Here is a 20552-nt window from a genome sequence, read left to right as displayed (position 1 = left end):
TTCTTTTCCTGTATATTTTTTCAAAACTAGGCTGTCTTGATTATCTCCAGTAGCTTTAAGAAGCAGGGGACACACACCCCAACAAAATAATTTATCCAAAATTAAATTCTCAGTATGACTCAGAATTGTTTGTTTTTCCAGTAGTGATATGGCACCTTCAGGTGGATTTTGTTGTATTGTAATGGGTAAATTTGAGGTAATCAGAAGAGGCTATATTGAAAAATTTGTCCCCACCATCTCTGTACATTATATATTTTTGTTTTAGTCTACATGCTCCTCTTTTCATGCCTTTATTGATGTCGGAATTTGTATGCATGTGGAAAACATTTCTATTCCTAAAGTGTTAATATTCAAATATTCTGGCTATTAAGAGAAAACATAATTTTATTTTAAATAAAAATCAAAAGTCTTCTCTTGTGGAAAACTGCATGAATCCCAACATTGAAAATAAATAAATATCTAAAGGTCTACGAATACAAATCCTGCTGCTGTGCTCCCAGTTTGGGATGTCCACTGGACAAAGAGGAGCCAACAGTGGAAGAAAGTATTTTCATTTATTTTCATTCAAGTATTGAATGCACCATGCACCATGAGATTGATTTCCAAACCTGTCTTGAGGACCAAACTTGTTCACAAAGGCAGGCAGTTCCCAACAATGTAATTTACTCCCAGTAGAGATCTGTCAGAGCCTGAGACTTCTTCCACTTGGAGTATGATGAAAGAAGCAATACTCTACAAGGAAATGAAATTAAAACAATCAGACAATCAACCCAAAATCCTCCCAGCTATTCCTTCCTCTGCCTTTCATTACACATCCTGTTTCTTCTCTGTTTTGGATAATTGAATTGAAAGCTCTTTGAAAGGAGGAGCTGTCTACATTTCAGCTCTTATGTAACACTAAGATCACTGTTGGTACTTCAGAAAATATATTCATTTTTACTTTATGTCTTTACTACTTCTGAAGGAGACATTTGGCCCTGGATTTGTGTGAGAACTTCCTAAGGATGACCAAAGAAACAGCAGCATGAATTGACAGCCACATTTTGTGTCAATTGATTGTCACATTTTTCCTGAGGGATTTGTTTGTTTTGAACTAAGGAGGAATCTGGGAAATCTCACACATTGCCAGTTTGTGCCTAAAAATGCAAAAAACTGCATCTGAAAGTTAAATACAACCTGAAAGTTGAATACAACCAGGTACATTCCCACTGTCCAGGGCAGAGTCCCCATCCCTACAGGGATTTAGCAGAGGGGTGGATGTGGCATTTGGGGACAATAGTGGTGAACATTTCGGTGCTGAGGGAATGGTTGAACTTGATGATTTTTGAGGGCTTTCCCAACATAAATGAGTCTTTCATACTTTGATAACCTCATGACATTTTGAGTGATTAAAAAGCCAAATATTTGTCTGATGATCACAGAACAGATTTTTCCCAACCTCTTATCTTCCAAAGCCAGAGCTCCAAGCACTGCTTTGCTGAAGTAATGGCATTTGCTTTTCTGTCCTCAAGGATGTGCAGAATTTGGGGCTTAGAGAGATGGTCCTTGGGTCAGAATTGATCTGTTTGTGTTTAATCACCATCTCTGCAGAGCTCAGCTCTCTCTGGGCTCCCAGACCTCTGGAACAGATGCTGTTGTGCAATGGGAGTGAAGTTTCCAGAAGAGATTTTAATTAGAAACATAATTTCATACAGTAGCTTGGAATGAGTACAGGGAGGGGGAAAAAATATCCAAGCAAGAGATGAAAAAGAAAACACCAAAAAAGAAAAATAAAAAGGGCGTTTTACTGGTGAAAAGCACTGGACAGGAAATACTGTGCATATCTGTGAAAAACTGAAGCACAGAGCAAGCAGCAACAACTATCTGAGCCCCTGCAAAGGGTGTAAATCTGCATTGCCTCATTGGTTTTCTGAGAACTGCCATTCCTCATTGCCCTCAGCACTGCTCTGCTCCTCCATCCCAGCGAGGGCCCAGCCAGCTTGGCACTGCCGAAATCCAGGAACTTTGAATACTTGTTTGTTTTGTGTTGTTTTGGTTTTTTTTTTTTCCTGTTCAATTAAAATTTAATCAATCTTTTGTTTTGTAGATTGCCCTCCACTTGGTCTGGAGACATTAAAAATTACTGACTTCCAGCTCCATGCCTCCACAGCCAAGCGCTACGGCCTCGGGGCCCACCGAGGGAGGCTCAACATCCAGGTAACAGCAATTCCTCCTCCTGAGTGCCAGAATGGCTCCAGGTTGTGCTGCTGAATAAAGAGAACCAGTGGATACTTATTGGTTCTGACTGCTTTGTCAGCTCATGTAATTCAAATGAAGGGGAAGCACTGGGGCTGTGGAAGGGAGGGGGTTTGGTGGATAACCTCTGGATTCGTGGGCTGGTTGGGGAAATCTCCAGGCTTGGTGTGCAGATCCTGACTCTGAGCAAGCAAAGGTGGAGGCAGCTCCCTTCCCAGCTGTGGGGACCCAGGACATCCCCCTGGCTGTCCAGGATGGCCAAGACCTCTTCCAAGGGGCTCAGAGACCCTGGCACGGAGCCCAAAACACCTGTGGGTTTGATTATGAGCCATGGAGCAAATTACCAACCTTATATGAAGATCAGCAAGCCACAACAGTTTAAGGAGAATAATAGTGAAGTTACCACAAGGTGAAAAAGTAGATTTTGGGGGTTTTGGTATGGGAGTTCAGGGGGCAAGATGGAGGAATCTGGGCGTGTCCAGCCTTTCTCCTTCTTCTTCTTCTTGGCCTCCATCTTCTGCTGTGATGTTGGCACTTTTAGGTTGGTTTAGAGTAGAAGCTCACTGTCTAACATAGGTGACAGGTATTGGAATGTAATTGTGAATATTGCACACGTAGTTTTTAGTATAAAAAGATAACACTGCCCTGGGAGCAGGCAGAGTGCCTCTGTCTGTCCTGCTGGATGGACCTCGGCAGGGCAGGAAAAATTTTTTATAGATAAGATACAATAAACAACCTTGAGACCAAGAAATGAAGAGCCCTGACTCCTTCTTCAAGCGCCGGGCTGGGAAAAGAGAATTTCTAACTTTTCTTGGGGTGACTCTGAGCAGCCAGAGACCCCAACACCCTGCTCCCTTCACAACCAGCCTGCAAGGAAGCTCTCACAGCAAGTTGCTTTTTCTCCTTGTTGTTTGCCTGTAGTTAATGACAATGGTTAATTGAAAGTGTGGTTTCAAGTGAAACCCTTTCCCTAAGGCAGTTTTCTTCAGAAGCAGTGTTTTTACCATCCAAAAAATGCTTCACTTCAGAACTCTCTAACATAGAACCCTGTTTGGCTTCTTTTGTTTCAGATTAAAAATGTGTTCAGGTGCTTTGCAGGACCAAATGCCATTGTCCCATTTCTCGTGTTTATTATTAGGGCTGTTCTCTGAATTACAGTCTGTCCAGACTAAAAATGTTACTTAGCATGATAGAGCAAAACACTTAAAGTCATAAACAGGATATCAGCACCGAGCCAACAGTGAAAGATCTCTGGAGTTTATTTAATTTATCTTTCATTTTAGACCCCTGCATTTATGTTTCTCCCCAGCTGAAGGGTTTGATGCTTAGGCTGGGACTAGGAAGGATGAGCTCTAATCAGCAGTGCCACATTCCATGTGGTTCACTCTGGAAGAGGGATTGATTTTAACCAATCAATCTTTGATTTTTCAACCAATTTTTAAACCACTGTGCCTCTGCACAAACATCTCTCTGAGGAAAATACCTGCATAGCCCTCCTAATTTTTTTTTCAGTGTTTGTTTTAATGTATTAAAGTTGGTCAGAAAGCTGAGGAAACCACTTTGGAAAAGGCAGCTGGAAAAGGGGGAGTGGCAGGCAGCCAGCCCAGAGTGGGAATGGGCCCAATCCAGATCTATCCAGGCCCTTCCTTTCCAACCCAGGTCCATGGAGTTGTGTGCAAGGTGAGTTCTCACCTGCAGCCTTCATATTTATTGACTTTGGAGAGCCCACTGAGAGATTTTTCTTCTTTACTTGATATTTTCTGCTGGGAAAACAACCCCTCATGATCACAAAAATGGAATTCCGATGACATTCAGGGGGGTTCTAGAGGAGTGCTTAGTTATTTTATTGCAGTCTTGTTTATTTAATGGCACAAAACCAAGGACTGTGATGCAAACTTCTGAGTTCTCTGTTGGTTCTGACTACTTGTTTTTCATGCTGCTGTTGAAGTTCAATTTATTTAAACACAAGACCACACTGGTTTAGACCAGGAGTCCGTCCAGTCTTGTCATCACCAGTAGTGTGTTAAAATAAATAGAGAGGTGATAAATAAATATATAATGTATATATACATAATAAATAGAGTGTTACCAATGGCTGATGTTTCCTCTAAATACAATCTCCAGAGAAGCCAAGGGCACAGTCTTTTACTGAGAAGCAAAGCAGAAGAAAAATGCCACTCAGCTCTTCCTGCAATTTCCCAAAGCTTGGATTAGACCAATTTTTTTTTTTTTACCCCTACTGAAACTATAGATACAGTAATTTCCTAAACCCCCTCACCACATAGAGTTACTGTTAAAAAAATTTGGCGAGCCTTTATTTTTCTTTAAAACCAGTTTTCTTTGGGCTTAGTTAAAAATTAATAGCACTAAAGCTTTCTAAACCTGGAATCTGCAGGTCCCTGTCACTGGGGTTTCAGTGCATGAAGATTTGGGAATTTCACTCATATTTACAGGGAATTTTCTTTAGCCAGGGACAGGTGCTGCAGGTGGCTGATGTGCCAGGTGGCTGATGTGCCAGGTGGCTGATGAGCTCCCTGGTGGTTTCTCTTTGCTGCTCAGCACAGGAGGGTGCAGTGAGCTGGGAAAGGCAAAAAGCTGCTGTGTTTTCCTGCTGTTCAGAGCTGTACTTGGAGGAAAACCCTTGGCCAGCTCAGAGACACTGCTGTGCCGCTGGAATTCTGTGAACATGTTATGCTGTGGGGATGGTGACAAGCAGTTTTATGGGCTGCTGCCCCTGTCCAGTGATCTGCATTTCACCACGGAGCTGTCACAATGTTCTGGGACTGTGGTGCTCCCCCCCAGATTAATACAAAATCCTCTCTCTGCCCAACCTCATCATCTGATGCAAAGTCAGCTGAGAAGCTCAGGGCTCTCCCCAGGTAACTGGCACTGCCTCAGTTCTCTGAGAATTTGCAGAATAAGTGAGTTTTCCAAAGCTTGTCAGGGTTTGTTTTGGTTATTTCATTTTTCCTGTTTAGATTATCTGAAGCACATGAAATGAATCAGTTGGTGTGTGCTTTATTCCAGAGAAGGACAGGCTTAAAACTGGGTAAGACTTTGCAGGATCTGCTTCTCTTGTGCCCTTGAATTTTGTGGGCCCTGATTTTCCTCACAGTCCTACCTGAATGTGGGGATTAAGGTGGGATTTCTCAAGGGCACGAGCTATGTTAGTAGAACCCCATATTCTGAAGATCTAACTGCACTAGAAGTACAACCAGGAGTAATTTAACATTATCAAGAGAAATCATGGCATAAAATAATATTAATTGAGGCTCTCTGCCTTCGGGGATAAAATTCATTAGTATTCGTCACTTATATGATAATTAAGAGTGGATAATTTGTCAAATTATGTTTCTTTCCTTTCCTAATTTTCCTGGTTGGAGAAATCCAAACACTGAAGATAACCCAAGTAAAGCAATTCCATGTCTGCAAGCACAGGCATTCGTGCCTAAAGGAAATCTCCCTGTGCCCAGAGGGGCTCCAGGAGAGCTGGAGAGGGACTGGGGACAAGGCATGGAGGGACAGGACACAGGGAATGGCTTTAAACTGACAGTGGGTAGATTTAGATGGATATTGGGAATGAGGAACTGTTCCCTGTGAAGGTGGGGAGGAGTGGAATGGATTTCCCAGAGAGGATGTGGCTGCCCCTGGATCCCTGGCAGTGCCCAAGGCCAGGTTGGACATTGGAGCTTGGAGCAGCCTGGGACAGTGGGAGGTGTCCCTGCCGTGGCTGGGGTTGAAACTCAATAGGATTTAACCTCCCTCCCAACCCAACCCATTCCATGGTTCCATGATTGTCATTCCAGGTCGTTGCTCCCTTTGAAAAGCTGCATTATCAAATCACAAGGAAAAGACAAAATTATTGAAGATTTACTTGCAGCCTGTGTGTTTCAGTTCTTCCCTGCTGGCAGTGGTTGCTATAAATACCTGTGATGAGTAATGCTCTTTTTTTTTTTCCCTCCCAAACTTCCAATGGTAAAATAATTTTTTGATCATCCTGCTGGGAATGGAAAAGAATTTAAGCAGAGGTGGTTTGATATTTGGTGTATTTTTACTGCTGCTCCAGCTGATTTGTGGCAGAAGACTGGAATTTCTTTCTTTATTTGAGTACATTTTGGTAGTATCATCTTTCTCCTCATTATAGAATAAAGCTTTTAGAACACTGATATTGTGAGCAAGTTTTTATTCTGCCTTGCACACATCTAATTTGGAAGAGAAGCATGAATTAAAATGCAAAGTCATATTATTTGTAAAGGAATTTATAACGTTCATATTATTTTCTGGATACCTAATAAGCAGCTCATTTGGTTTAGTTGATTTACATTGTTCATCCTTCACACTTGGGAATAACTGATTTGTGAGTGACAGAAAAAATTCTCTTTTCCTCTGTCCAAAAGGGTTTTGTGTGTTGTTTTTTTTTTTTTCATAAGACACTGTATATTGAGAAATATTTTTGCATTTGGCTGCAAGTGAAGCACAAACTGGGTTAGACTTGGAGTTGTTCTTGAACATTCTGTGAAAGGAAAAAGACTTAGCCCTGGCCTCCAATTTTCATCAGCTGCTTCAGTTCCCTGCTTATGAAAATAATTTAAGTAGCCATGGCATAACTTGAATCTGCTTTTTCCAGTAATTCAATATGGGTTTTTCAAATTCAACACCTTACTGAGGAAAAATCTTGATCTGTATTATTTGCTAGAATACTTGGTGATAACTGTACCCATCTCTCAAGAATGATCATTTTCCCAAAGAAATTTAATAGAAATTCTAATTACTAAATACTTGATTGAGTCTATAAGTTTTTATTTAATGAAAACAGTTTTTTGAAGTGGCCATAGGGAAATAAAGCACCTTCAAAAAAAAAAAAAATATAGACTTGAAGTTTGAGAGGAGAAATTGTAGCATAAATTTCTTGAGTTTTTTCCCTTCAGAAACATTTCTAAAAATAACTTCTAATTGATTAAACTCCTGTTTTTCACATAGCATTTTGTACTGATTAGACAAAGACACCTGCTTCTTTTTACCCAGTAAAAACCTTTTTTTTTTTTTTTTTAGCTTCAGAGAAGCTGATATCAGAAAATAAGAGAGCAGGAAGAAGTAGTAGCATGGAGTTTCATCTTCTTCCTCTTCTTTTTCCTCTTCTTCTTTTTATTTTGTTTTTTATGGTGTCTTTGCCCCTATTTAAGGCCAGAGTATTTTAAGCTGTGGATAACTAAAACTCCCCATATTTTATAAGCAACTTAAGCTGAAATTTAAACCCAGTTGAAACCATGGATACTCAAGAATGTAATTTAGGTGGGAGGGTTTTTTATTTTAATAAGCACTTTTCCCATATTTTTTCCTCTACTTTCCACTTCTCATTGCAATCTGGAGGAGAGGTCTATTCCCTGATGAGCATCACAGCAAGGGAAATATCCTCAGTTTAAAAAGGGACAGGGATTGGGAGATGGAGCACTTGTTCTGCAGGAGCTGGTGGAATTTCCAGTGTGGAGGGATTAACAGGATGCTGGTTCAAGGTGCTCTGCAGATCTTAACACTCCCTGGCAAGGTTTTAAAGCCTCAGGCTACTTCAAATTCCATCTTACTTTAAAATGCATTGAAACCTTTTCTTGCCAAGGGTTATAACTCAGGTCAGTGACCATGTTTGTATTCTCATGTTTTCCCGTTGTTCTGCTCTCCCTGAAGAATTTGTCTCCCATTGTTAACAGGCTTTTTCTCTGTGTTTTCTTATTTGATTTTTTATACAAACTTCTCCTTCAAATATCAGAGCTAATGCATAGAATAGGGGGCTTAATTTAAATTTGGTAGATGTAGGAAAACAAGTCATTTTTAAGCTGTCTTATCTCAGACCTGAAAATGAGAAAATGAGAAATTTTAGGAATTGAATCAATCTTGTGGTTTGGAGCACTTCCTTCAGATGCCACACTGGGAAAAGGGATTAACCACTGCATCCTCTCTGAGTTAGAGCCACCTATTTGGGTAGAAAAAGTCTGTAAACCTCTTCATTTTCATTCGGGAAATATTTAATGATATCAATTCTTGGAATTGCATGAATAGCAATCATAAATCCACATAAACCACAGATGAAATACCACAAAAATACAAGTAGCCTCAGAGGACCACATGGCAAAGCTTCTGTGCTCTTTATGCCAGTATCCAGCTGGTGGCAAACATTTCCTGGGCTTTAGAAGGAAAATAAATCTCTGAAAGCTTCAGATGCTATGTTTCATTAAATTCTAGTTCAGATTTCTTTGGAAAACAGCTTACCCAAAATACCTTCAGCTATTTCTTTGAAAATGCTGGGAAGGCTGTTTGTGGTGGGTTTCCAGCAGAAATTGGGATACAGATTGGTGCTCCAGTTGGGGAGCAGCCAGGCATTCCTGAATTTTTAACCTTTGCCACCCTGGCTATGAAAATGAATAATTCTGGTTCTGGTGGGAAGTAGTGCTGCTGTTTCCTTATGCCCTGCACTCTGCTTTGCTGCTTCCAGGGAAAACAAGATTTTCTAATCACTGACCATTACTTACATGGGCTGGGGCTGGCTTTTTAGGGCTTTCCAAACTCTGTAGACCATGTGGATAATTTCTTCTGGATGAAGGCTGTGGCTCTGGATCTGTGGCTCTATCAGGCCACAAGAACAGACTGAAGCTCTGTTTATCTTTTCTGACTGAAATTTATATGTAAACATTCTGAGTTTTCAAAGGGACTTTCCAGAATTTCCTGCCCTGAGTAAAGAAATATTTTGGTAAGGACCTCAAGGGTCTGAAAGTGAGGGGGATGAATGATGTGTTCCTTTCTTTTTCCCATGAAAAACCTGCAGTTTCTTAGCTCTGATTTATGGTCAGCTTTGCCTTCTTTTCAGGCAGGTGTTAACGAAAATGATTTTTATGATGGTGCTTGGTGTGCAGGAAGAAATGACCCCTACCAGTGGATTGAAGTAGATGCTCGAAGGCTGACAAAATTCACTGGAGTCATCACCCAGGGAAGAAACTCCCTCTGGTCGTAAGTACCCCCTGACTTTTCTCCATGGCATTCTAAACTTTCAGAACAAGGAATTCATGTCCTGATGTGCTTTGGTTCTTCAAGGAAAAAAAACCAAAAAAACAGATTGGAAATGCTGTGGGACATAGAGTCATTGAATGGGGCAACAGTTATTTTATATAAGGCAAAGTCATTATATACACATATTTTTTAAAATTTAAAAAATATATTATAATAATATAATATAATGTAATGTAATATAATATAATGTAATGTAATGTAATATAATATAATATAATATAATATAATATAATATAATATAATATAATATAATATAATATAATGTAATGTAATGTAATGCAATGCAATGTAATGTAATGTAATGTAATGTAATGTAATATAATATAATATAATATAATATATAAATTTTATATATTTATATATATAAATAGTAACATCATTATATATAAAAGTACATATATATAAAATAAAATAATAATAATATATATATTTACATCTATATATAAGGCAAAGTCATTATACATGGCATAAAATAGAAGTTTAAGGGTAGCAAACTTCTCTAGTCATGATCTACGTCTGGGTCTTTTCACTCACCTTATATTTGCTTGTGTTAAACTTCCTCCTTCTTTCTCAATATTTAACTTGATTGGCTCAGGTTGTAGTTTTGGAGACCTTTTTAATTTAGTTTTAAATAACCATGCCTCTTTGAGATGTCTTAATCCCTAGGTAATCACCAAGTGATTGCTGTAATTCCAAAACAATATGATTTTTATGTGAGCAGATAAACTTTATAGTACTATATATATTTACATATATATTGTATATGTGAATATATTTTTTATAAATTTATATCTATTTAGAATTAATTTTATTTAAAATATTAATTACATATCTGCATATCATTATGCAAATATATATATTGTATATGTATACAAATATATTATTTTTGAGCTTTCTGGCCATTGCTTGTGCTAGAGAATGTCTCATGGCACTGAGAAATAAGTGTTTTGCCCAGATTTGTCTGCATTTACTCCTCTGTGACTGTTGTGGAGTATGTATGAGGGGTGCAGGAACAGGAGGGGAGGATTTGGGTTCTTTTCCTGCTCTTTGTGTGTTTGTTTGGCCTTTTAATTTGTCACTGAGTCTCACAGCTTTGTGTGAGCAGATAATGGCACTTGTGCTGCTGGACCTTTTGCACAAGTGTGCAGGAGATGCACAACCACCCTGAGAGATCCATTCTGTCAGAACCCTCCCTTAGAAACTGAATGTGATATGAAGGTAAACCAGAAAAAATGACACTGTATCTCAGAAAAAGAATATTTTCCTTTCAACAGCTGAATTTTCTGTGGTTTTTTTTTTGTTTAATTTCTTTTAACATTGCTTGTGGGAGTAGGTGCTTATTTGGCAATAAGGTTTCTATATTTATTCTGTGGTAGGTAGGTAATTACTGTAGCAAAGCCTTACTCTTGTCTTTATTCATCCTCTTGACATTGCTGTTCCTCTCAACGCCAGAGCTGCACCGCTTCATCCTGTCATGCTTCTATTTTTAGTTCAGCTCTGTTAGGAGTTTACAGCAGATCTTGACGCTCTGTTTATGGCTGGTATTCACAGTCATCTTGGGGTTTTGGGGGTTTTTTGAACCACAGAAACACCAAATCACAGAAAGGTTTGGGTTGGAATGGACCTTAAAGATCGTTGAGTTCCAACTCCCCTGCCATGGGCTGGGAATTTTGATTTTGCCTCTTTCCCCATAAAAAAATTGGTAGGCAGAGCCCTGAGGGTCTGCAGGAAGAGCAGGATTGGTGCTGGCAGAGCAGAACCGGGCTCCTCCTGGATTACTGCTGAGATTTGAGGAGATCCAGGCACATTTCTGCCTGCCAGGAGCAAAGATGGGCAGGTTAAAGTCTCCTGAAAACTCCTCCTGGAGGCCTGAGCTGTGCCCCATGGAAGGAGCAGAGCAGTGGGGAGAAACAGTCCCAGAAAGAGACAGAAAGAGAGGAGTGGGACTTGTTTTGTGGTGGGCAGGTTCCTTTGTGCCTGTTTGGCTCAGAAATCAAAGGAGACTCATCAGCTTCCTTCCCTGACCCTCAGCCACTGACGGGGGTGGTATCAAAAGGAATTGTTTGTGATGGGGAAGTTTGTACCAAAAGATGTCCTTCTGTTACCTGAGGCACCTTCCCAGCTTTATGAGGCTGTATGACAAGAAGAGAGTGCTTTCATGACTGATGGAAACATATGCTGGGGAATAATCTTATTGTAGGTATGAGAGCCAAAAAAACACCTCTCTGATCTGTGTTGTCTTAGAAGTGAAAACCTGCCAAGCAGGGGAGCCAAGCTAAGATTTTTATTTAGTCCAAAGCCTTGGAGACTTTCCCAGCTTTATATTTTAAAAATAAAAAATCAAAGCACTGAAGGAGGGCAGGCTTATATTAGATATTAGGAAGAAATTATTTCCTGGGAGGGTGGGCAGCCCTGGCACAGGTGCCCAGAGCAGCTGGGGCTGCCCCTGGATCCCTGGAGATCCAAGGCCAGGCTGGACACTGGGGCTGGGAGCACCTGGGACAGTGGAAGATGTCCCTGCAATGACAGGGATGGAACAGGATTGTCTTTAAGGCCCCTTCCAACCTAAATCATTCTGTGATTGCATGACACTGGGATAAAGAACAACTAAACCAACTCTTTTTATTGAACAAGAATCATTAACAAAATGAAAAAACTGTTCTTCACTGGAAGATGTGCCTAGATCAGATGTGTACCTGTCCTGCTCCCTGCAGTTTCCTGCCTGACCTAATGAGGACATTTAAAATGCCAGGGGAGGGCAGGCAAGGACACCCTGCTGGATCCTCTCTCACACATCTTTGCCCTTCACGGCAAAGCTGCAACACTTGAGCTCCCAGCAGTCTGGCCTGTGCTCTCCTGTGGGTGATGCTGCAGCCAGAGCTCTTTTTCTGCTGCTGGATTCATCCTTCTCCTGCTTTGGGGCAGCTCTGGCACCTGGAGCCTGGTGACCACTCCGATCAGACACGATTATTTATATATATTTATATATATATAAATTTCTGTCCCTTTGAAAGAAATTATAATATATATTCTATCTATCTATCTATCTATCTATCTATCTATCTATCTATAAAATATATAAAAATGATATATATTTTATATATAATATATTATAATTTCTTTCTATATTTCTATATATATAGATATATTTAGAATTATATTCTAAATATATATAAATATATATATTTAAATATATATAAATATATTCTAAAATATATTCTATATAGTTCTATGTTATAATTTCTTTCTAATTATATATATACTATATAATTGAATCTATAATATTATATATATAATATAAAATATATAAAAGGCAAAGTCACTATATATATAAATAAATATATAAGAAATCAATAATATAATATATATTTTTTATATATATTAAAGGCAAAGTCATTATATGTGGCATAAAATAGAAGTTTTAGGGTAGCTTAAGGCTGCTCACATGCAGCTTTGCTCACTGGGGACTTTTTGAGCTTTCTGGGCAGTGATGAACTGAAGGTTACACTGCACACAATGCAAAAAAGCACCAAAATGCTTGGGGTTTCCATTGCCTGTGCACTGGCAGGAGCTGCTTCTGCTCAGCCCTTCCTCTCCTGCTGCCCCCCGTGTGTCTCTGGTGGATTGTGGCTCCCCTTGTCCATGCCAGGCAGGAGAGCCTTGAGGAGGAAGAGGAGTTGCAGAAGCAGCTCTTGGAAACTCAGGTGACCTGATGGGAGAGAAGGAACCTGAGCCTGGTTTTAGTGAATACTTGGATTGTTTCATCATTTCCCTTTTTGAGGAAAAGCACTTCTGCCTTGAATTTTTTGCTCGGCTGTGAATTCTGTGAATCAAATTTTTCTCCTCTCTTTTTTTAAGCCTAAAACAAGCAAAAACAGGCTTTGAACAAAAAATTCTGGATTTGAGGAGTCCTTCCTTTTACCAGTCAAAGGAAGCACGTGAGCTCGAGGGCTGCTGCTGTTCAGGCACCTCAGTCATTCCTGGGAAACCTGGAATGATGGAAAAGTGTTCTTTTACCACCATAAATGGGCAAATCTGCTTAGATCATCCAGAAGATCTGCAGAGGATGAATTCCACAGAAAAAGTGGAGCCCAGCTGCAAGAACCAGGACTTCTTTTTGATTTTTACACTGAAGAGATCCAAAAATCAGGAGTGCTGCTAGTGCTGGCTAATAGGGATAAAGTCCAATGCCTTGAAAGTGAGCAGGATATCTGTTGCTTTGGGGCAGAAATAATATAATATAATATAATATAATATAATATAATATAATATAATATAATATAATATAATATAATATAATATAATATAATATAATATAATATAATATAATATAATATAATATAATATAATATAATATAATATAATATAATATAATATAATATAATATAATATAATATAATATAATATAATAATAAATATATACTTCTTAATAATAAGTAATTCTTAAGTAATAATATATGTATAATACTAAATGTAATAATAATATATGTAATTCTTCATATTGCTGCCAATACATCTTCCAGCTTTAGGAACCAAATATCTTTAAACAACTGTAGAGTGGGACACTGGAAGCATCACTGTGGAATTGTGCCAGGGATTTAAAGCAATGATGTGGTGGTTTAAAATATGCACTCTCTTGACAGAGGGAAAGAAACTATTAATCACTCTTAGCAGTTTGGCAGGAATTTGAAAAACAGAGTAAACTTGTTTCCCACAAACCAAACTCTCTTCTGATAATTCAGCATCATCTTTTGTATCAAGAGCAAACCCACATGTCAAAATAGAGTCAGTGTGTGCTGACAGTAATGCAAAGCTTCAGGCTGTGTGAATGCACAGGATGTTTTGGTTTTCAGGAGAGGATGTAATGTTGCAGTGAGTGAGATGTGTTTTCTAAAAATTAACCTTTCAGTCATGGTAAATTGTGAACTATCACCCCATGCCATGGAATGACAAAATGACAACAATAAGGAAAAGCATGGATGAAATGATCTGTGCAGGAAGTTGGAGTTCTGCAGTAAAATTATGAAATTTTTAGAGAAAAATCAAAATAGACTTACTTTCAAGCATGTTCTCTTTAAGACCTTTCAGCTTCGTAAAAATATTGAAGAATTTTTACTTTTATGCAAGATATTTGTCTTTAAGAAAAAAAATGTAGGGGGAGCATCTTAATTTTTCAAGCCTGATTTGGGTAAAGGTTATTCTCTGTGTCTTCAAAATTGCAATAGCTCTTTAAAGGTTTGAGGAGACACCAAATCAGTGGTGCTGCTGGCTGGAAGGAATGGCTTTCAGGTATTGCCTGATTCTAAACTGACACCCTTTAAGCTGGTCCCTAATTTTCATTAGTGCTGAAGAAACATTTTAGCCAGAAGCTGGTGTAGACACCATGGTAAACTCCCTACTGTGGCACTCCTCTGCTTTCCCTGTGCTGCTCTGTAGGAATAGCAAATAATAAATGCCCAGCAGATTGGATTTTGTGTCTGATCATGCTTTTGCCACAGACAAGATCCCTGTGATTGAACAGAGGAATGATTTTGCAATTTTTTTTTTGGTAGTGCACCCTCGACCTCAGGCTTCCCCATGTGCAGTGTAGCTCTTCATGATGCCCCAGCATCCCTTTTGACAAACTGTCCTGAGGGAACTGTAGGTCTGTAACAAGCTGGGTGCCTTCCAGAGATGCAGCTGAGGATAAATTTAGGTCAGTGCAATTTGCCTGCTTGCTTCTAATTTCGGTGCTACAGCATTCTGCTCTTCAGTCACAAAATGAATGTGCTGCCCCACATTCCAACTCATTGCTGCACTCACTGGCTGTTTCTCAGAAGCTCAGATTTGTTTATTAGGCAGTGTCTATGGCAAGGGGGTAATTTCCTTGCTTGCAAGGCAGTAAAAATCAGAGTCACAGAATCATCAAGGTTGGAAAATGCCTCTAAGATCATCAAGTCCAACACTGCCAGGGTGTTTTGAGCTATTCCTGGTGCTGAGGTCATGGTCTCAGTAGTAACACTGGCTTCCTGAAGAGGTAATCACATGAGTATCTTCAGCCTTCCAACGATAACAGAAGAGCAGTGATAATCCTTCAGGTGGCACTGGGGTAGCATTCAGGAAAGTGGAGTGGGTATTCACAGGTATTTTGAGCTGCTACTACAATCTAAGAGAACAGAATTTTGCACTGTACACATGGAGGGCCAGAATTCAGCAGTGCAGGGCTGCTTGAGAGAGCAGAGAAGAACAAACCCCAAAGCCTGCCCAGCTCACAAGTACAACAGACAAAGCTGGCTCTGGCTTTCAGAGCAGCCCCTCCTGTCCCCTCGCAGAGGCTGTGAAAACACACCCTGGTGAAACTTCAACAAGTCCAGGGGAAATGTCTCGATGTTTTATCCAGATCATGTAACAAAACAAGCAGCTGCTGTGTGCAGACTTGGGTAATTCTGGCGCATTAAATCAGTGCAAACTGTTATTTGCCCTGACTGGCTGACGGGACTGCAGAGATGATTACAGCTTTCCCAAAATCAGCCTCATGGGGTAAATTGTTCCAAATCCATAGAAATCATATCAAGTGTATTGATGGGAGTTATAAAACAACCTGAACTCATTGCAGGAAAAGCTCCCTTGAGATAATAATGTCAGCAGTTCCATGTTACACTAATGTTTATGATGGGTTTACCTAATAAATTAGATTTCCTCTGGGTGTGGCTTGGTGAATCCTTCTCATGGGTTTTCACGAGCCAGCCTTTGGCAGCTACACCTCCAGGGCTCTCCATCTATTTGTTTAATTTCACTCCCTGTGCCCTGTTGATTTTCCAGCTCAGTTCTTTCCCCCTGCCCAGGGTTTTGTCTGATGAGCTCTCCCCACCTCTGGGGAGCTGCCTCGGTGACCAGCTGGGGTGATCCTGTGTGGGTGGGCTGCTGACAGCACACCCAGGGACAGATTGATGCTCTGCCAAGTTTGTTTGACAGAAATGTCAGAGCTGATGCTCTTCTGTTGTGGCTCTGATTCGTCACAGGGATCCTGTGCCCAACCTCTGTCACTCACGGGCAGGGAGCAGGTCAGTCCCACCCCGGGGCAGTGGTCACTCTGCACTCCCAGAGGGTCCTGCCTGGTCACTCTGCACTCCCAGAGGGTGCTGAGGAGGGCACAGAACCTGCCCTGCACAGTGGGGATGCTCAGAAGAGGAAGGAAAGCTTTGTAACCTCCGTGGAAGGGACTTGAAATCAAATGAGCCGAATCCTTTTGGGAAAGGAGACTTCCAGTGAATTTGGGCATCTGCTGCAGCTGATTGCTCACCCTTACTCATCACAGCCTGGGTTTGTGTCTTTGGCAGTGCATGATGACTTGGTGCAATGAGAATGGTTGGGTGGGGGTCATGTTGGGGTCATCAGGCTCCTTGTCCCTCCGCTTGTGCCCTTCCCAAACCAGTGTCCCTTCCACATGCACTGGGTGGCACTTGGCCACCTCTCTGTGGGCTTGAGAGCCTCCAGCATTGCTGTAAATATTCTCCCAGCTGTGGGCACAAATGGCAGTGTTTGTTTGCTGGTGACTCTCATTTACTTTCATTTTCCTGTATTTTAATATTCATGAATTGAGGAATTGCCTGGAAAGTCTGGATTTCTCTCCTCAAATACACGACTGATTTACAAAGGTGGGGTAGGTGCAAAAAAGAATGGAAAATTAAGAGTGCCACAAAAAGAGGTTCAGCAGAAAAGGCATCACAGCTTGGTTGTGTTCAGCAGATACAGAGAATCTGGTGCAGAAAGAATTTCAAACTCATGCAGGTCTCATTGCAGAGTGGCCAAAAATGAGGGGTTTTAAGACCAAAATGTTTGGGGCAGAGGATGTCTCTGACCCTGGCACCTTCAGGCATTACTGGCTGAATGTACAACAGCAAAAAAAGAAACATCCACAGCTGGCACCAGATTTTCTGGAATGTCATAATATTAATGTAAAAACCTGGCTGTAAGTTGCAGGTGTTGGGTTGGAAAGGTATTTGCAACCCCAACTCCTGTTTATCGAGTGAAGCTTTGAAAAATCTGTGCTGAATTCAGTTCAAGCAAGTGGAATTCTGGCTCTGAGCTTTTCTTCATTGGGCCTCCAAAGAGATGGATTTCACAGCAGTACATTCATTTCAGTCAGCCAGAAGCAATTTTAAAAATTAAATATTCAAAGATTTCAATTATTAAAAAAATACCCTTGCTGGCTCATCAATCTTCATCTCCTAAATCATATTTAGTTTAATTAGTTTGCAAAACTTGCTGGGCTACCTGTGGTTTGCCTGGGCATTTTTTGACTTGGCTGATTTGGAAGCTGTTTGGCAGTGGGTGATTTAAAATTTTATCAGCATAAATATTATTATAGAATATTAATATTAATGGTTTTACATTTAATTGCATGAGAGTACAAATTAATTTTTCAAGTAGAAAGCCATTTAGTTGCCAGCATGCTGATTCTGTTGCATGAGTATCATTTAGTATAAGGCTTGTCCAGCATTTTTTTGGTACGGAGATTTTGCTGTATCAAGTATTTTGGTGTGACAGTTTATTTACTGTTGCTGGGTACACATTTATTTGCCTGAATGGGTCCATTTTATATTCATTTTAGGGGTTCTATTGCAGATAAATCAGGTTGGCCTGACAGCAGAAGAATAAAACGCTCAGTTGGAGCCAGGTCTGTTGTTCATGGGAGCTCTGCTGGTGGTTGCTGGTCTCATCCCAGGAATGTCAGAGAGTCATGGAATAGTTTGGGTTAGAATGGATGTCAAAAGTCATCCTGCTCCAATCCCCCTGCCACAGGACACCTTCCACGATCCCAGGGTGCTCCAAGCTCCATCCAGCCTGGCCTTGGACACTGCCAGGGATCCAGGAGCAGCCACAGCTGCTCTGGGAAATCCATTCTCACAGGGAACAATCCCCAGTTCCCAATCTCCCATCCAGCCCTGCCCTCTGGCAGTGGGAGCCATTCCCTGTGTCCTGTCCCTCCATCCCTTGTCCCCAGTCCCTCTCCAGCTCTCCTGGAGCCCCTTCAGGCCCTGGAAGTTGCTCTAAGGTCCAGTCCAGAGCCTCCTCCAGCCTGAACACCCCCAATTCTCTCCTTTCCAGACAGGAAGGTGCTCTATCCCTTCAGTCTTCTTTGTGGCCCATCTCTGCCACTCTGGGTGTGAGCTTCTGCTCACCAGCACCTCAAATCACCTGTTGACGTCAAATCCTCTGGACTTTCCTTGATGTGGAAAAGCACTCTCAGAGATGAGGATCGGAGTGTTAGGTTTATTTCACTTGTCAGCTTTCCATGATTGAGAAGCTTGGCATTAAAATATGACATACAGCAGGAGCTGCTCAAAGGGAAAAAAACCCAAACAATCCCAATTCCCTGCTGATCCACTGCCTGCTGGAGCCTGGGCAGGAAAAACCTGGCATCCCTCCTCTGCTTCCCATTCTCCTGAGCTGGGATTCAGCCTTTGTCCAACACACAGAGAGAAAAGTCAGGAAATTGTATCAGGGCAGGCTCAGCTGGAAGATGTTTTGTTGTGCAGGTGCTGCCCATGATCTTTTTCTCAGTAGCTGATGCTGTAGTTAGATAAGGAAAAGCTGATTATTGGGACAGCAACCTGCCAAAGCTGTAGGAGATCTGCTTTTAATTCTCTGCTTTGATTCAGGTTTACTCTCTGTCCCTGGGCAAGTTATTTAATCCCTCAGCTTTTCTTTTTTGGATAAAAATGGAAAAGCAGGACATTTTCATGCATCACAAAAGACTGAATTTGAAACTGAAGGTGTTGAAATAAGCTTTGTCTAAGGCCAGTGCATTACAGATAAAAATCAAATAATTAGTAATAATTCAAAAATCCACCCTATTAAGTGCATTTGGATCATATTTTGATTTTTGCATTTACTGTCTCTGAAAGGAATTGATTAATATTGTCAGTGGATACTGAGATTTTTCAGATAGGCTGTGTATGAAGAGATAAGGCTGCTATAAATTTTAAAAGGCTTTTTTTAAAAGGGATGCACCTGATTCCCTGTCAAATCTGTACCTTGTGATGTTTTTCCAGCATGGAGGAAATTTGTGAGGCAGAAGTGGCACTTTGTGGCAGAGGGTGATGCGCTGGGGGTAACCTCAAACACTCCTGGATTGTCACACAGTGGCTTTGGGTTGCCTTGCCCTGTGCCAAGAAAGGCTCCATAATTAATGCTCTCTATTGTGAATGCTGGCCTAGGACTTCCCTGGAATTCTGTCTCCTCAGCTCTATAAACCCAGCAAATATCTGTAGTTTTCTTTTAGGAGTGCAGTGGTATGTCCTGGGAGATTTTATAGAGTGGAACCAGAAAAGCTTCTCTGAAACAACAGCAGGGACATCCTGAGTCTTGGAAAACATTACAGCTTTATTTCAGCCTTCCTTAGACAGCTTTATTGCTCAGTGCTGATGGGCTCCAAAGAGATTGGATGTGACAGAAATCCCTGTCTGCAAATCCCAAACCTGAGGAGATGGATCTTGGTGTCACCAGGTGATCACACAGACAAAATTCCCCAATACTTCTCCTAGCACAAGGCTTGGCTTTAGCTGCCCTGTTCCTCTGATGGATTGCCACAAAAAAGCTTCAGATTCCTGTGCCTGCTTGAATAAACCAGGTGTGTCTGGAACTCCTGCATCCCAGGAAATGCTGTTCTTGGAGCATCCAGCTGCTCCCTGGGGTCAGCAGCCCTCCTGTGCCGCACAGGGGAGGGAAAACTGCAGCTCTTGGGAGGATTTAGGGAGTTCTTGTCTGGCCTGGAGCTGTGGAAGTGTCTGGAGTTTGAAGACACTCAGTCAATTAGGGCTTTGCTGTTTTTTTCCCAGATCCTCTGACCACAGGAGCGCACACAGGCCTCCCCTTCCCCAGCATGGAGGATGTGGCTTTTAGGGAGAAGGTGCCATTTCCCAGAGGAGTCTCAGTTTACAGGAGCCTCCTTAATATTATCAGAAGCTGCTTTTATTATGGCACTGGGGGAAAAGGGGGAAGGATTTAAGCCCCTGGAGGCAGCTTTGCATGCAGTGCCAGTGAGAGAAGGATTTGACCCCTGTGATGTTTTTATTCTGCTTTTTGCTCACAGGCAGACACAATGGATACACGCCATGGTGTGTACCTTCATACATTGCACTGATTTACCTTCCTTCATGACCCTCTGAGGCCCTTCTATCCTGCCAGTGTCCAAGACTGGATGCAGTCCATTAGGATTCTAATTGCATTCTGCCCCTCCATAGCACGTTGCTTGTTGCCACTCAAGATGGAAA

At 41.0% G+C, this 20552-nt stretch overlaps 1 protein-coding gene across 1 annotated transcript in view; it reads left to right on the top strand.

Moving 5' to 3' along the window:
• Positions 1 to 20552, top strand: part of CPXM2 (carboxypeptidase X, M14 family member 2) — a 68277-nt gene that overhangs the window by 18272 nt on the left and 29453 nt on the right. The window contains exons 2-3 of the mRNA XM_030951652.1: positions 2087 to 2196; positions 9095 to 9234. Of these exons, the coding sequence (XP_030807512.1) occupies positions 2087 to 2196; positions 9095 to 9234 (250 nt within the window). The remainder of the gene's footprint in view (positions 1 to 2086; positions 2197 to 9094; positions 9235 to 20552) is intronic.

Source organism: Camarhynchus parvulus, chromosome 6, assembly GCF_901933205.1.
Source record: "Camarhynchus parvulus chromosome 6, STF_HiC, whole genome shotgun sequence".
Taxonomy (NCBI): Eukaryota; Metazoa; Chordata; class Aves; order Passeriformes; family Thraupidae; genus Camarhynchus; species Camarhynchus parvulus.
This window is presented reverse-complemented; position numbering and strand designations above follow the sequence as displayed.